Genomic DNA, 16820 nt, shown 5'->3' with positions numbered 1-16820 from the left:
AAACCTTAACTAAAAAATTTGATTTGACCTTCTATTGATTCCCTTCTTCTTTCTCAATCTAAAGAACCTACTTGCACGTATCCTACTATAATAACCAGCCTACTACAAGTTATAGAACTAAATACCTTATTTTAAAACTGTAGCGTTTCTCACCAAGTTTGAAACCTTATAATTCTATCGAATTGGGCCTAATTATTAAAATTATACTTTTATTTAATACTTCTTTACTTAATAGATCTACTTTATCTTATTATATATACCGTACTCTAATAATGCTAACTCTATAAAGAATTTAAGAAAAGATAATTTAAATAGATTTTGATTTGAAACATATAATTGTATATATTTTTAAATATAATAAAATACTTAGAAAAATAGGATAAGTACGGAAAGGAATTAAAATTGAACCCTAATAATGAATTTATAAAAAAGGTATTAAATAGAAATTTATATATATTAATAAAATTTAAAAATTGGATATAAATTTTTATTAGTTTTATAAATTACAATTTTATAATAATAAACTTTATAAACTAAACCTATTGTTCTTTAGAATATTTATAAAATCGTATTTAAATATTTACCTAATAGCCGCGAAAATATTATATATAAAACTATAGAGTTATTAATAGGGAAATGCCTAGATTTTTATATCTTTCCTATATTATAGCTTAGTCTAGTAATAACAACCCAAATTAGCTAGTCTATTATAGAGACGCCTATACTAGGTTTAATCTTAGCACTTAGAGCTTTAGCCACTCTATAGCCCATACCCTAGGCCTATATAGTATATTCTTTTTATATAAACGGCTAGCTAGGATAGCCTCCTCCTTCCTTTTATATTAACTTCTTCTTTTATTTCTATATTACGTTTTTCCTATTATATTGTAATATATAGAAGCCTTATCCTAATTACGTAACCCTCTATATTAACCTCCCATATTAGTTCTTAACCGGAAATAATTAGTAAAATTGAATTTAATTTTCTAATATTAAGAAATAGGATTATTTAATAGAATTTCGAAGGAATAAATATTATAAATATATAAAGGAGTTAATAACAAAGAGAATAATATATAATTTGTATAAAAATATTATAAATTAGTAGAAATATCCATAAATAATATTTAATTATTTTAAAACCCTTTTTCCTTCGAATAATTTTTTCCTCTTATAATCTTTTAGGCGGTATAGTTATATAGTTAGGAAACCAATTATATAGTTAAATCCTTTATATTTGAAACATTTTGAAAATACTTTATTTATTTTTATAAATTAGAAATAAATAAATGAATTTATTTTCGAAATTAAAATATTTGTAAAATTAATAAATAATAAAGGAATCTTTTATTTTATAAAGGGCGTTCTTTATCTTATTTATTTATATATACTACGTACGCTACGTACGTTACGATTATATTTTAAATTATTTAATATAATATAGATGATTTTTATACTTTATATAAAGGTTAATATTATATATAAAATAGAATTTTAATTACGAATATATATTCGAATATAATTGGATATATCTAATTAAAAATATAGGGTATATAAAAATATTACATATTTTTATTATAATATCTCTTATATTAATATAATATGATCTTAACTTGCATATTTGTTATATATATATAATTATTATGTAATATATATATTAAACTATTAATATTCTACTTTATAAAAGAATATTTAAAAGTTTTTTAAATAGTCTGCTTATGAGATTAATTAAAAACTTTTTAAGTAATTTTAAATATAATTTTATGTATTATATTATAGTATTTAACTTTTTATATAATATTTACGATAATTTAAAATTTTACCTTATAATATTTAACCGTTTATATAAACTTTTTCATTAAAACTTATAAACGATATATTTTGTAATCTTAAATAATCGCTTCTAATATTTAACATTTGAAATACTTATTTTAATTAAATCTTTTGGAAAACCTTGTATATAATTATTAGTATTTATTTATTTTAACTATTTATATTTACTTTAATTAAATATTATATTTAACGTAGTCGTTTGGATTTTTCCTCTTAATATACCCTCCGACTATTAATATAAGGAAAGTATAAGCTAACGGTTTAAATTATAATTTTAGAATTCTTACGAAATTTGATTATATAAAAGAATTCCAAAAATAACTTATAGCTATTGAATCTATTTTAGTTATTATACCCTTTAATAAATTTAAATAATTTAAACAATAATGATAATAGTACGGTAATTAAATTCAATATTAGACAAATATTTAATATAATGTAATTGAATTAATTTATTTTATATTAACGTAATAATAGTAGTTAATATATAAATAGAATAGCACAATATATACATTATAAAGTAATTAATTTTAATATAATATAAATATTACGGGGCTAACGGTTAAAGGTATTTGCTTAATTTATACTTCGTATAAGCTAAACCTATACTTACTACGGGCTTACTTACCGCGGGCTTACTTACCACTATATAGCCTTAGTATTCTTTTTAGTATATTCTATACATTATTACCTAGTATATACTTAATGATACCTAATTTAAGTACTAGATTAGCTTAGACCTTTTCCTCTTTATTAATTATTATAAGCTCTTTTTAGGACTACTACCGTACCTACTTAATAGAACCCTTATAATAAGCAAATTACTTTACATTATATAAAAATAATAATTAAAATTAATATATAAATAAAGTAATCATATAATTAATATTCTAAATAAAGGATATAGTCCTAATATAAAAATATATAATTATATAAAGGATAAAGGAAACATTCGTAAATTATTTTCAAAAATTTTATTTTTAAATAAGGTATTTTATTATAAAGTACTATAATTAATTCGGTTATAGTAATTTTAAGGAATATCTTTAAATTATATAAATATATAATTAATTATAGTAGTAAACTATGATAGAATTACGTATAATAAAGTTTATAATATTAATTTTATAATAATCAAGTAATTAATTTTAATATAAAGTAAAGAAGTGAATCTTTTATATATAAAAATGGGAAGGATAATTAATATAAAAATATAGTAATAAAAGTATAAAATAATGAAATAATAAAAGATCAAGGTAATGAAGTAGTAAGTTTAAAGAGTAAGTAATTAAGTTAATTTGGATTCAACGAAGGTAATAGGTATCATTTATATATAAATAGAATAATAAAGTAGTAAAATTATTACTTTAAATATAGAATAAATAAAATAAATAATTCAAAATCGATAAATAAGGTTAATATATATAATGTAAATATTATAAAGAAAATAAACCTTTTTATATAAGATAAAGTTAAATAAAAAGTTTATTTTTAAAATAACTAAAATAATTAATTTAACTTTAAAAGGTACGATTTATATATATAATATAATCCTTCTATAAAAGATAACTATCATGGCATAGCTGGACAGGTTACCAGAGCACTAGCTACTACGCAATAGGGTGCTAAGTATAGGGTACTATAGTACATCAGATAGAATGAGGCTTATATTCTTATCGATAAGACGTACGGATTAGGAAGGCGGCGACGACTGGCAGTTTTGACTTATATATCCAGAACTATAATGCCTTCCTTTGACTACTTTCCTTTTCCTCCTTACACTTAATATTACTTTGATTTGTGGCTCCTAGTCTTGTAGTCGAATCTCTCGTAGGATCACGCTTTCACAATAACGTAGTTAATTTAAATATAAAATAAATAAAAATAATTATTATAGAAGTAATAACCGTAATTAAATTATTGAATAATATATATTAAGGAAACCCTTAATTAATGTATAAAATACAATTAATCAAACAATTCAATCTATTAGTTATTTATTTACCTATATATATAAAGATATATATCCGTTTTAAAGGATAATTCATTGGGTTTAGTTTATAAATACTTCTTTTTCTCTTATTGTCTTTATAAAACCTTATTAAATTTTTTTAATTAATATTTATATTAATTCTATTTAACCCTTTATAATAATTATATTCGAAATTATAAAATAGGATTAATATATATAGAATAACCCTTTTAAATAAGGTATAGTAATTAGTTATATTAAAAAGTAAGTGAAGTAATTAATTTAAAATTAATAATTAATATTAACATATATAAGATAATTTTGAAATAAAGTAACGTAAACAATTTGATTACAAAAAAAGTAGTTAATATAAATATAAAGTTGTAAATATCTCCGTTATCCTTGAAGTTAATATAAATATAATAAGCTCTAAAAAAAGTAAAAAGATTTATTTAAAATATATATTAAACAAAATAAAAGGTTTTAATAGATGTAAAACTATTAATGACTTACTAAATATAGTGTAATATTACTCATAATATTCTATAGTATTCTTATAATATAAATATGTAGTTCTAATAAAATAGCTATACTTGATTAATTTATATTCAATTATAATTTAATTTTAATTAATAGAAATAGTAATTAAATTAAAATAACAAACTAGAATACATACTATATATTACTTGAGTATATCCATGAATCATTAGTAAATTTAATAGTATTAATATAATATTTTATGTAATTTGAACACGTATATTAAATTAATTATTCAACGTTGTATTTAATAAATAATGAATAATTAAATTCAATAATTATTTAGAAAATATTTTTACTCTATTGTATATTATAGGTTAACTATATAATATAGCAGCTATAATTTGTATACTAATACTAAAACAATAAAAGGTTGCACGCATCTTGGAATTATATAGAATTTTTAATATAAATACCTAATTTTTGTACTTATCATAAAATGGAAGTAAAACTTGTAGCTTAAGTAGGAAGACATAGTAAAAATCATATTTACGTTATATAACTACTTATGAACCTATATACAAGTTTTGGTCATATTTGGACTATTGGTTGTTGTATAATTAAATACTATAGAAAATCCCTATAGAAAATACCCGATTTTTGCTATCCGGTGGGGTTTTATAATGTCCGGTGGTTTTGTGACCACCGTACTAAAAGGGGGGGGGGTTTAGCCAACAGTTATTCGACAGTTGAAACTTAAATTATTGTAAGTTTACTATAAAATGCTGTTAAACGTTATAAAATATTAACGTTAGCTATATTAGACGTTTAAGTAGACCCAACGGTAAAATATCGGTTGATATGGCCAAACGTTTGGGAATTCTTAGACGTTTAGGGTTAAACATCTACCTCAAAAATCCTAAGCTAAGAGTTAAAAGAGGGAGTACTTTCTTATTTATAAACTTTACCTTCGAATACTTTCTTTGATTAGATAGTAATAGTCTTTTAGCTAAGTAGTCTCGCGCGCAGATAGAAATTGATCTTTTACCCAAATCCTCCATTCGAATCCTAACCGTATGATATTTTTCGTAATATCCCAATTTGAAAGTTGAGTCTAAACACTAAAGTGTAACACCAAGTGAACACCAAGAAGATGCATCACCAAGAACACCAAGAAGATGCATCACTAAGAAGAAAAAAAAGAAGAAAAAGAAAAAGAAGCACCAAAAAGGTATACCATCCTTTTGTACTATAGAATAAGGCCTTGGGATAATTTTTAGACGTTTGGCCATGCCAAAACGACTCGGACTGCAAACGTTTACATTTTTACTAACGGTTGTTCAATCCTTGGCGCGCTGGTAAACGTTTGAAAATTTCAACTGTCATTTTACGCTAAATTTACTGTTTCCTGCGCACACCCCCATGCAGTACGGCAACTCTGCCTAGCAGAGTTGGGGAACAGACAGGAACTGCTCCACTCTCCCCAACGGGTATGATATCTCTGGCGATGCGATGAGGTCGGGTGTAGGTTCCTATAGCGGGAAAGTTATAGGGCCGAGGTCCCTGTGGCTTGGGTCTTTTTCGGCCCTTTCCGTTCCCGCCCGTCCCCCACCCCCCATCAGTGTCTCAGCCTCCCCTCCGAGCATGATGCCAATTTGGAACCACTTCCCCGGACTGTTCCACTTTGTGCCTGGACCATCTTCTTCTCTCCCACTTCATCCCATCGATAACGTCTCTCCTTGACACCGACACCTTGATAAATCTTTCCAAAACTCGAAATCACACGCCGCCCCGCTCGTCCGCATCACCCTGTGCCATTCAACCAGCTGCGCGACCCCATTGCCATTTTGATGGGCAAACAACCAGCAGAAGTCGCCGTTGACGACCCGGTCACGCACCAACAGTTCGCCGCCACACTGCCCGCCTGCAGACATCTGCGTTGTAGCCTTGATCGTGGTCGGGGCCGTACTGCTACAGTACATACCGATACAGTACCTAGGCATATCCTGCCCAAAAGATAGTGGCGCAGACACTGCCAAGTGCTAAAAAGGTCCAAGAATTGCTTCAGCATGAGTCCTGCGTCCGAGGCCACCGTCCCGCGTGAGTTTCTTGACAGGATGATACCTGAAGTCGATGTTCCGAACTGATTAAACCTCTTGTCGTTCCTTCGTTCCCCAGACAAGACACCTATGGCCACGACAAGTCGTCCTCGTCATAGGCTTTAGCCATCTTCTTTACCAGCGGACGAAGGAAGGGGATGCTAGCGGCTATGATTGTGGTGCACACTTCGAGGACCGCAAACATGATGACACATCCTAGGGAATACATTTCGGGTAACTTTCCCAGTGGAAACAGGTGATCATAATATGCCTTCGTTCTCAAGGCTCCCATCATCGCCGACCTACGGGAAATATCAGCATTCAGTCGTTCCATCAAGGCAATTTACGCTACTCACACAAAGCCCACGCTCGTGGCACAGACGATGCCGATCTTGGTGGTCCGCTTGAGTGGCAACTTCCAAACGACATAGGCGGGAACGGCCGACAAAGCAAATTCCTAGAGGGTTCCGCTATTAGCACCAAAAAGAGCTTGCAGCATGGAGGGTCAGGGGCCGCATGACAAGTTTCTTACCAGGACAGTCGAGTAAATGGCGACCACGAAGCTGAATATGATGGCAAACCTGTTATTCAGACACCTTTTCTTTTTGCTCCCGGTCCCATCGGGCTCGAAATGGCATTGGTAGTACCCCAAAGTGGAAGCGGCAAACAGGGCGGCGGTGCTGAACACCATGAGGACCCAGAGCACGACCTTTTGCCAACGATTGGTGACGAGGCGAATGAGGGTGATGAACCAAGACACTTTGGAGAAAGCGATCGCGTTGATGCCGAAGAGTAACAGGTTTGCGGTCCAGAAAAGAAGAGCGTGCATCACCTCTGGTTCGACTATGATCTCATCTCCCTCGACGATGGCTGTGCCAACGCCGTGCTTGGCAAGCATGAGACCTATGGTGGAGGTTATGACCATCAGGATCTTCAAGAATTTGACGTTAGCTTCGTCGGGTGGGTGGTTATAACGATCGTTACGCACCCAGGAGAAAATCAACACATAATCATCCAGATAACCAGTCGTTGCCTTCTTAAGCCAACGCCTGCAATAAAGCCTGAGGACGATAAAGACAAGTGCCAACACCGGGAAAAGGTTCATGGTGCCCCACATGGTGGGCACGATGGTTTTGCCTTTCCTGTGCTCCATCTTGGAACGTCGTTTCCTAGGTAGCACTGGCGAAACCGGGTCGACGCTGGATCTGCGAGGTGCTGTTGGTTGCTTGCTTTCTTATCAAGTGAAAGCTTGGAGCTTTGAGAAGCAATGGCAGGATGCGCTACACCACCATCTTTTTAATGGACGGATGCCGTTGGGCATAAGGAGAGAGTAGGAGATGTCCAGGCTTCACACATTACTTGCGACGAGAAAAACATGGATGTTGAAAGGAATCAAGGGAGTACTTGAAGTTCATGGAGATACCGGCCGTCTTCCGAGCCAGACTGTGCTTATTCTACCAATCGCTGTTCAACAAACCTCTGATTCCACGGGTTAATCACATGTTTGCTATAACGCCATCTTGCATCAATCCCAGCACGATGTGTTGCAGAATCGGTGGTACGTCCGTCTAATCCATGTTTGCGATTAGATCTTTCACAAGACCAGATGTATCGGATAGACGAGCACGGAACGAAAAGATGGAGGAACGCAATGATGACACCGGTTACGCATCATCTTTTCTTCTGCAGCCTTAGCATCTTCCCCTTTAACGATTCCGCTGCCGAGAAGGATGAATACGCTTGGGCAAGAATTCCCAACAAGAGTTGTAGTGTCAATCAAGCTGCAAAAGCAAAAGCCCTGCGTGGAGTCAACATACGCCAGGTTGATGATCTCCAGGACTCCAGGCGCGAATTTTGGTGCAGGTGTTGCTTGGGGAGTTCTTTCCTGTTGTGGTCCCAAATTCTTATCTTGGCAAGATATGGAGGAAAGAACGACCTAGTCCAAAGTACTTCATTCATTCCCATTCGGGCGGGGCATTTCCTCGACTCGACTCTGCTCCCGTTTGCCCATTCTTTGCCTTAGTTTCTTTCAATGACCGAGGCAGAGGCTAATGGGTCTGTCCTGGCGTCTACAACTCCTGGAATTTCGACATCTATTCGGCGCATCTTGCAGCAGGACAACCTTCCATTTCTTCTCTAGTCTTTCTGGGCATCTGCTGCCGCTGATATGGGAACCAACCATTCAGTTTCGTACCGACGAGGTTCCTTTTGCGATCTGTGGGATCTACTTGTCAGGCCTAGAAACGGCGCAGTCCTCCCCTTCGCGAGCAAGGCTATCTTCACCCACCGGTGTCCATGAGACCTCGCAGGTTCCCGGTTTTTTTGGTTCCAATTACCATTTTCCGAGCTTGGAGAATGCTGTGGTTCTAGGTGAGTTGAGCCCCATCTGCTGTCCTGGTCAAACAGCTATGCTGCTAATCTGAGTAAGTCGGGGAGCTTCGGCTGTACGGTGATGGTAGGTGAGAGCACTTGACTGTTTTGCATACGCTAAGAAAAAGGTATTGAACAGAAACAAAGACGGAGATGACGGAACAGAGAAAGACGTTGAAAGATATTGTCGATGAAAAGAAAAGCAACAATGAAGTGAGACAAACACACGGAACAATTCTCCGTGCCGAGACAAAGCAAAGCGCTGGCGCCATCAGATATCGGTTAGCGTATTCCTCTTTCCATTCCGAAGCCTTTAAGCCACCACCGTAATGGTTCCGAGCTGATCAACGGTCTTCCCTTTCAGTTCCCTTGACCTGACCTGTCAATATCCACCCTCATTCCTCCCGACAACCGATTAAGCGATTCCGAATGTCAAAGCGTCGTCTTCTAGGGCAGCGTGGACTCTACTGGCCCTACAGGCATGGATGTTGTCGAGAAGCGAAAACCCCTGGCTAAGTCCCAGAGCATCGATAGCTTCTGTTCAGCTCCTCCACCTCGTTTCGATCTCGGCATCCCACATGGACACCAAATTCGTGCCATCATGCAGGGAATTATCGCTCAAGTTAAACCAATAACGCCACCATGCTCCCTGATAGGTCGACTTTCTGCGCATGGATCCTGATCGTCCTGTCTTGGCCATGCTGGATTCGGTGAGATTCCGGTGTGTTGGCCCAGCGAGAAAAGCGAGGTGATCGGCAAATTGCAGAAGCAAAGAGGATGCCTACACGTGTACCGACCACTGTAAGGGAGCACTGGAGAGCCAACCACCTGGCAAACCGCAAGAATGTAAAATGAACGATGTGGGATGAGCCTCAGATTGGGATGAACACGGCTGGTTTGGGGGCCACGCAAACATTTTACTGGGCGAGTTGCAAACAAGCAAGGGCTGGCATGCAACGGGTAAAAGGCATGGCGAGCCACATGTTCTTATTGAATGACGGTCCGAACATACGTCGCGTGGCGCCCTCCACCCTTGTCTAGACGATCAAGTCTTCGCTAACGAACGTCTGGTGTGGAGCAGCTGAACTGATGTTAACAGAGCTCTTGTGGTCAGCTTGGCCCTGCCTCATCTTGCTTGTTCTTCGCGAATACCTTCGAGAGAACGTCAACACCATCAACCAACGGGAGTACCTGGTGGCGTCCGCCCTTTGTCTGGACGCCCGGATACTGCCTAACCCGATCTACGTACTTGTCTGTTTTAGGTTTCCAGCATGGCGGTGGTGTGGTCCAAGCCATTAAACCAAGCAAGGTCAAAGCACGGTGCTATTCCGCCCTTTGCCTAGCTGGCTGAACTAACCAACCAAGCAAGCCTGCTGACCTACTGTTGTCTGTGTAAGGAGCCTGATACAAAGCTAGTTCGTGCCCCCATAACCCCCAGGACCTTTTTTTACTTCCAAATCCTTGATTCCCATTCATCTATCTCTTTCCTTCACGGCCAGAGAACTAAAACCGCGGGACGATTCATGTTGGAGATATAGCGATTATCCGGGTCGATCATGCAGTTTCCGGAATGGCTGGTCTGGTACAAAAAGCCGGAGTATAGGAACTTCAAGGAATACGCCAACAATGCCAGCTCTGGAAAGAGGTCACCAAGTCCATATGCGGGAAGGGAGGGAATGATACCGAGTCGACTACGACTCGAGCGTATACTTCAAAACAAGACATGTAAGTGGACATCCAAGAGTTGCATCAGGTGGATGATATGCTGACAAGGTGGTATTGACAGGTAGTCCAATGTCACTATACGACTTTTACATGTATCTCAAGTACATTGAGTTTTCATCCGAGAATCTCGAGTTCTATATCTGGTTCAAGAACTACGAAGAGTCCTACAGCACAGGTCTTGCCTACCGCTACGAGAAAGACTCCGACGGCCTGGCCAAGACGGCGTCAGAAAGCGGAAGCGTATCGTCGTCTGTCTTCAAGAAGAGCCACTACCAGCCCAGTGATGGCGAAGGAGACGAAGACTCTGAGAAGGGTAGGTTAAGCGCCATGTGAACAAACATGATCCTCCGCACAGTGCACTTGACAGGAGTCCGGGTCGTTAGTTTCGGAACTCGGCCAATTGCTAACAAACAACAGCCACAACAGCGGGAGAAACCCTCCGTCGCATATCCTTGCTGATCGCCGCCTCCGCCCCTTGCGCCGCCAGCGTCGCCCACCCATCCTGCCGTCCATGCGGTCCCTGCGCCCCATCATCCAACCTCGCGTTCCCGACGACAACCTTCTTCAACAACTTCAACAACAGCCGAACCGCCGTCCTCGCGAGCGACCCGACCCCCGACCCTTCCGACCCGGCCAACAAGTCCACCACCCTCGGCCTTCTCGCCCCTCAACCGGGCCCCATCCCCCCTTCCGAAATCCAAACGATCATCACCCTCTTCCTCTTGCCTTCGTCACCAAAGGAACTCAACCTCCCCATGTCCCTCCGCCGCTCTGCTCTCGACGCACTTGCTGCTACACCCCACGGCACGCTACCGGACCCGAAAATCCTCCGACCGATCGCCGACCATGTCTACCACTTACTTCACTCGTGCTCGCATCGCAACTTCGTCAGGCTGGGAGTGAGCAACGGGACGTTTGAGACCATCTGCTTTGCTACGTTCCTGGGTTTCGTGTCACTGGCGTTGGGCTTCCTGGTGGTTCTGGTTAGGGCGTTCACGGAAGGCAGAGGTGCAAGGAGCAGGTGGGAGAGTTTCGACGGGTTTGGGTTTTGGGTGGTGGGGATGAGTTTGGTGTTGTGCGGATTGAGGGGTAGCTGTTTCTTTTTGTTGCTGTTCTCGAGGAGACAGAGGTTGCCGTGGGAGAGGTTGAACGATGGGGAGAAGACGGAAGGGGTAGAGATGAGTGGTGGACAGGAGGAAAATGAGGAAGGGAAGGAGACAAAGAGGAGGTCTGTAAGACAGAGGGTAGGCAGGATGATGATCTTTGATAAGAGATTGAAGGTGCAGGAACGGAGTCTGAGGAGGTTGCAGAGGAAGATTGTGGCGCAGAGTATGGTGGGTGGAACGATCTTTGCGGCGTTGTCGACTGTGGTGTTCTTTTTGCTTCCGATATGGAAGGAGATGGTTTGTGATGACGGATGAAGGATGCGTGGTGTCGGGGTTTGGTGTTCTGCTCCCATAAGGAAGGTCCTTGTCTGTTTTTCGTCCATATACCCCTAATAGAGCGTTTCGTCCGGCCCTTGTCGCCCTTGATCCATTTTGCGTCGTCATCCGCCGACATCTCGACATCACTATGTATATCACGGTTTAGGATCACTGGCAGCATCACATCGTACCTCGACCAGACTATACGCCTTGGCATCGGGACACAATATAAAACCCCATGGGCTAGACACAAACAGGGAAAGAGGCGATTCTATTCCCAGATGAGCCTCCACAGACTTCTAACGGCGGCTGTTCGGGTAGGGATTCCTGGCTGGCCAGTTGGCGGTCGAACGCAACCTTTCCCTCCGCGTTCCTGCATTTCCGGATGGTCGAATGGTCCACTCAGACCCCTGTCTTCTTGATTACTCCGCCAATCATCTTACACCATCTCAGCTTAGCAAAGAGAGGAGTACCATACCCATTGTTCCGGTCCAGATCTGTGATGCATGTGCAATAATGTATATCTTGACGATGATTTCTCATGTCTTTGTCGTCTTTGACTTGTCGATCATCCTGCGTGCTATTCTCTCCCCAGGACCAACTCCACGATCCACCATGGCAGCTCTCAAACTCGGCCTCATGGCTCTAGCCCCAGCGCTAGCTGTCGCTGCTGATATTCCCCTGTGGGAACAATGTGGTGGTGTTGGATGGCAGTCTGCCGGCTCGGCTTGCACTTCGGTAGCTACTTGCACGTCGTATAACGACTATTACTGTAGGTGACGCCTCCAATTCGGCCACTCTTCAGTTCCTCAAGCCGTCACAATTACTGACCACCAACTTCCAGACCAATGCGTCCCTCAGCCGACCTCCGCCGCGGTCGTCACCACCAGCTCCAAGCTCGTCACCGTCTCTGCTACTCCCACAACCACCAGCAAAGCCAGCACGACCTTGTCAACCTCCATCAAGTCGTCCAGCTCCAGCATCAAGTCTACTAGCTCCAGCTCCGTGCCCGCCCCCTCCGCCACCGCCGTCAAATACTTCATCTCCTTCGGCGACTCCTACTCCCAAACTGGCTTCGACATCAACGGCTCCAAGCCCTCGTCCTCCAACCCTCTCGGCAACCCTGCCCTTCCCGGCTGGACCGCCTCGGGCGGGCTCAACTGGGTCGGCTTCCTGGCCTCTCAGCTCAACACCTCGCTCACGCTCTCCTACAACTTCGCCTCGGGTGGAGCCACCACCAACGCCTCGCTCGTCACGCCGTTCGCGCCCACCGTGCTGAGCTTCGTCGACCAAGTCGCCCAGTTCAGCGGGAGCATTGCCAGCCGTCCGGTTTATGCGCCGTGGAACAGCGAGAATAGTCTTGTTGCGGTCTGGATTGGTGTCAATGATGTGGGCAATAGTTGGTGGTTGGGCGAATCGGAGACGGATGCGTTGTATGGACAGATCATGGATAGTTATTTTGGGAGGTTGCAGGTGTTGTATGATAGTGGTGTGAGAACGTTCGCGCTTTTGGGTGCTGCTCGTGAGTCCTTTTCTTTCTTTTCTTCTCTCGTTCAGCGTTCTGGGACCTAGACAATGTCAGTTGCTAACAACCCATCGCAACAACAGCCATCTACTACACCCCCCTGATGATCGGCGAGGGTGCCACCACCGTCGCTACCCAAAAGGTCGCCATCGCCAAGTACAACTCCCTCCTGGCCTCCAGGATGGAAGCCTTCCTCGAGGTCAACTGCGATGCCACCAGCAAAGTCGTCGATACCGTGGCGCCCTTTGAGACGGCCATCAAGAACCCGACGGCGTATGGAGCGCCCGATGCTACTTGCTTCAATGAGGACGGCGTGAGCTGTTTGTGGTTTAACAACTACCATCCGGGTGTGCAGATCCAGATGTTGGTTGCGCAGGCGGTTAAGAGTGCGTTTACTGGCACTTTCTTCTGATGTCGTTGATGAAAGACTGGGGGTGGTCGGAAAGAACGGAATGGGTGATGGTGATGCGGAAGGGCCGTGGCGGCGACAAGGTCATGGGAAGACTATGTCTGTCTGCCTGAGGTGTTAGCTTCCATTGTACATAGGATTGAAATCGAGTCAGTACATACCTACCAACCTCTCGTGCATGGTTGAATCGAGGAAAATCAGGAAGTGTTGCTCGGGTGCAAAACCCAAGATGACCTGACGTAGGTGAAAAGGCGACGCTCCTTGTTTCTGTGGTGGTAACGAAGAGGAGAAACGGAAACCAGGGCAGCCGGGACAGGATTGCCGGTGAATGGGCGCCAAGGCACAGCCAGCCAGCAAACTGGCCTTTGAAGGGGGTTGATAAAGGACCTCAGGTTGACAAGTATTCAACTAACAGACAAGTGGCAGTGTGGTCGAGCGGTGTGGTGCGCTGAGCCTAAAAACCCGACCTGTGGGGGGTTGCGCAACCACGGGCTACAGGAACCCCTGGCGGGCTTGTTCACCTTAAATGGTGGACTCGCCCCTAACAGACCAGGCTCTTCCAGTGGAAGTAACGGCTATGGTGGCGTCTTCGGGCTACGCAAATAGGGCTCTTCTACTCCCTTCCACTACGTCGTGACGTCAGCTGTTCGATCCCTGCTCTTGTCCTCTTTTTTTTGCACTTTTTGGTTTTATTTTTGCCATGGTGATCGATGAACAACTGCTTTGTTTTCTTGTGGATGCCATCTAGATACCTAAAGCGGATGATGACAATGAAGCTATCACCAGATCTTGGCATTATTTAGCTTATTTGCGTTCGCGTAAGGACTACCCTTGTCCATGTCGTTGAACTGTGGGTCCATCGTCGACAACGACCATCCTTGCTCGTTCTTGTCAACTCGGGTTCAATGAAAGATATTAACATCAGTTGTCACGGGGCAACTCCGTGACATTCGTTATGTAATGCGTGCTGCATTCGAGTTTTGTTTGGCAAAAAGAATTACGATCCATCTTTCTTTCTTTTTTTTTTTTTTTGCTGGTCTTTCGTTCCCATTGGGCATTGCACGTCCTGCTTCGTGACATCAGTGTTTGTTGTCAGTGCTAGAAGACCTTGCCGGCTTACTAGGCTGCTCCTCAAAGCCATGTGAGCGGAATAAAACAACGGACTTCAAGACCTTCTTCATTCATGACCATTTTTGAGTTTTGGAGCCCGAACATGCACCTCCGTACCATCTCACGGTCCGCCAGCCACCGAGCCATCTGTGTAAGCATGCACTTTTTACTCTGCTTAGGAGACGCAAATGTATGGAAAGCCACATGCCGGTCCGCCATTGATAGACAGCGATGGTGTTGGGTATTTATCTTTTTGATCTTGTTTTCTCCTTCGTTTCCTACTTTCCCCTCCACCAACACCAATCTAACAACATCTTCTCCCTTCACAATTCTAACACCCGAGACAATCATCTCGAAAAAATTACCCACACCTCTCCATCACTATGCCTGCCAGACTCATAGGTGTCATGATGGGCTTCAACCACGACAGGGACATCCGAGCCGTCTCCCACATTCCGGACAACTACTGGGAAAAGAAGCAATGGACCCGCTTCATTCTGTTCTTCCTCTTTGCCGCCGTTCACACGAATCTCAAAATTCTCCTCGTCGCCCTATTTGCTCTATACTACCTCGCCTGGGTACTACCCCTTGAAGTCGCCTGTTGGAGCATCATCCGACTCTGTGAACTATCTGGCAGATTCTTCTGGGTTACACGAGGGCAATCGAGCAAGGGACCAGAAGAATTGTGCAGCACTTGGGAGATGTGCAATATTCGGTGGGAGGAATTTGTTCGATGGGCTCTGTTCACGCTTTTCGACGATGAAGATGAGGAAGAGATGCCCTTGATGGTAGGAGGACTGATGCCATCGAGAGGAAGAATGGTGAGAAGGGTAAGAAGAAGAGGGGCGTTTTGCGAGGTGGAGAGGAGGGAGTGGATGGCGCGTCGAGGTCTGTCTTTGGAGAAAGAGCCTTTCGAGGCTGTGATGCCCTTGTCGTCGCCGAAATTGATGGTTGCTGAACGGGATAGCGGGTATGCTCAGATTAACTCCGCAGCTTGATAGGAAGGAACTCCGAAGGTACCCGTTGAGGATTGGAGGTCAGTGCTCTGTCTGTTTTCCCAACTCTGCTGCAACGGAACTGCACCGTGGACCTCTTGGAGGGGAAGTGAGCTTCGCTCGTGCAGGACCACGCAAAAGGAAAAGTCTAGAGGAATGAAGAGGGTTTTACCCGTTGGTAAGGCTGACAGTTCCTGTCTGTTCCCCAACTCTACTCCACAGAATTGGTACCAAAACCACCGGACATACCAAAACCCAACCGGACAGCAAAAATGCAGCCCAAATAGGGCAAAACCCTACCTTCTAACTTTGTAACAATATAAATAGACTAGTACTTGACTAAAAAAAATAATTGAACTAATATTCTCTTCCTCTTTTCTTTGCCAATCCGCTATACTAATTTGTATACCTATTATTATAATAACTATTTTACTATAACACCCTAAACTAAACCTACCCTTTTAGGATTATAGTGTTTCTTATTAATTTTGATTTATTTTCTAATAATATTTAATTCGTTAGAGTTAAAAGGTTGGTTATAGGTTACTAGGTATATGGTTCTTAGGCAGAGTTCGAGTTTTAAATCGTAGGACTAGTTTGGGAGCAGGATTTTAAAACCTTTCTATCGAAAGGTATTAATATACTATTAATATTATTTAGGTAGGTTCGTTTGGATTTAGGCGTCAGTTTCAGGGGTTTTATTAGCCGTTTCGTAGAACTTAGTAATATTTTTTAATATAATTTTATTAATAAAGATATTATTAATTATAAAGTAATTATTAATAATTCTTTTATAGTAGGGGAAGTTTTCGTTTTTACTAGTAAAATAGATAGAGTTAATTACCTTTACTACTTGTAGCGCGGTCTTATTTCCTTTACTA

At 41.0% G+C, this 16820-nt stretch overlaps 4 protein-coding genes across 4 annotated transcripts; 3 read left to right on the top strand and 1 right to left on the bottom strand.

Annotated features, from left to right (window-relative positions):
• Positions 1–6469: 6469 nt before the first annotated feature.
• B0H65DRAFT_422846 (uncharacterized protein) lies at positions 6470–7534 on the bottom strand (the record flags this gene model as incomplete). Its single annotated transcript, XM_062824421.1, has 4 exons — positions 6470–6683; positions 6738–6838; positions 6914–7312; positions 7370–7534. 4 exons carry the CDS (start codon positions 7532–7534, stop codon positions 6470–6472), a joined length of 879 nt encoding a protein of 292 aa, XP_062682799.1.
• Positions 7535–10179: 2645 nt separating this feature from the next.
• Positions 10180–11991, top strand: B0H65DRAFT_153810 (uncharacterized protein). Its single transcript, XM_062821118.1, has 3 exons — positions 10180–10476; positions 10538–10789; positions 10894–11991. The coding sequence occupies exons 1-3, from the start codon at positions 10308–10310 to the stop codon at positions 11895–11897; spliced, it is 1425 nt and encodes a 474-aa protein (XP_062682798.1). The 5' UTR covers positions 10180–10307; the 3' UTR covers positions 11898–11991.
• Positions 11992–12426: 435 nt separating this feature from the next.
• Positions 12427–13967, top strand: B0H65DRAFT_461192 (uncharacterized protein). Its single transcript, XM_062826587.1, has 3 exons — positions 12427–12672; positions 12745–13422; positions 13509–13967. Exons 1-3 carry the CDS (start codon positions 12432–12434, stop codon positions 13835–13837), a joined length of 1248 nt encoding a protein of 415 aa, XP_062682797.1. The 5' UTR covers positions 12427–12431; the 3' UTR covers positions 13838–13967.
• A 1341-nt stretch (positions 13968–15308) lies between these two features.
• B0H65DRAFT_538405 (uncharacterized protein) lies at positions 15309–16619 on the top strand (the record flags this gene model as incomplete). The annotated part of the gene is made up of 3 exons (XM_062829091.1): positions 15309–15774; positions 15946–16117; positions 16600–16619. The coding sequence occupies exons 1-3, from the start codon at positions 15328–15330 to the stop codon at positions 16617–16619; spliced, it is 639 nt and encodes a 212-aa protein (XP_062682796.1). The 5' UTR covers positions 15309–15327.
• Between the last annotated feature and the right edge of the window lie 201 nt (positions 16620–16820).

This window comes from Neurospora tetraspora, assembly GCF_033439725.1.
Source record: "Neurospora tetraspora strain CBS 560.94 chromosome Unknown B0H65scaffold_3, whole genome shotgun sequence".
Taxonomy (NCBI): domain Eukaryota; kingdom Fungi; phylum Ascomycota; class Sordariomycetes; order Sordariales; family Sordariaceae; genus Neurospora; species Neurospora tetraspora.
This window is presented reverse-complemented; position numbering and strand designations above follow the sequence as displayed.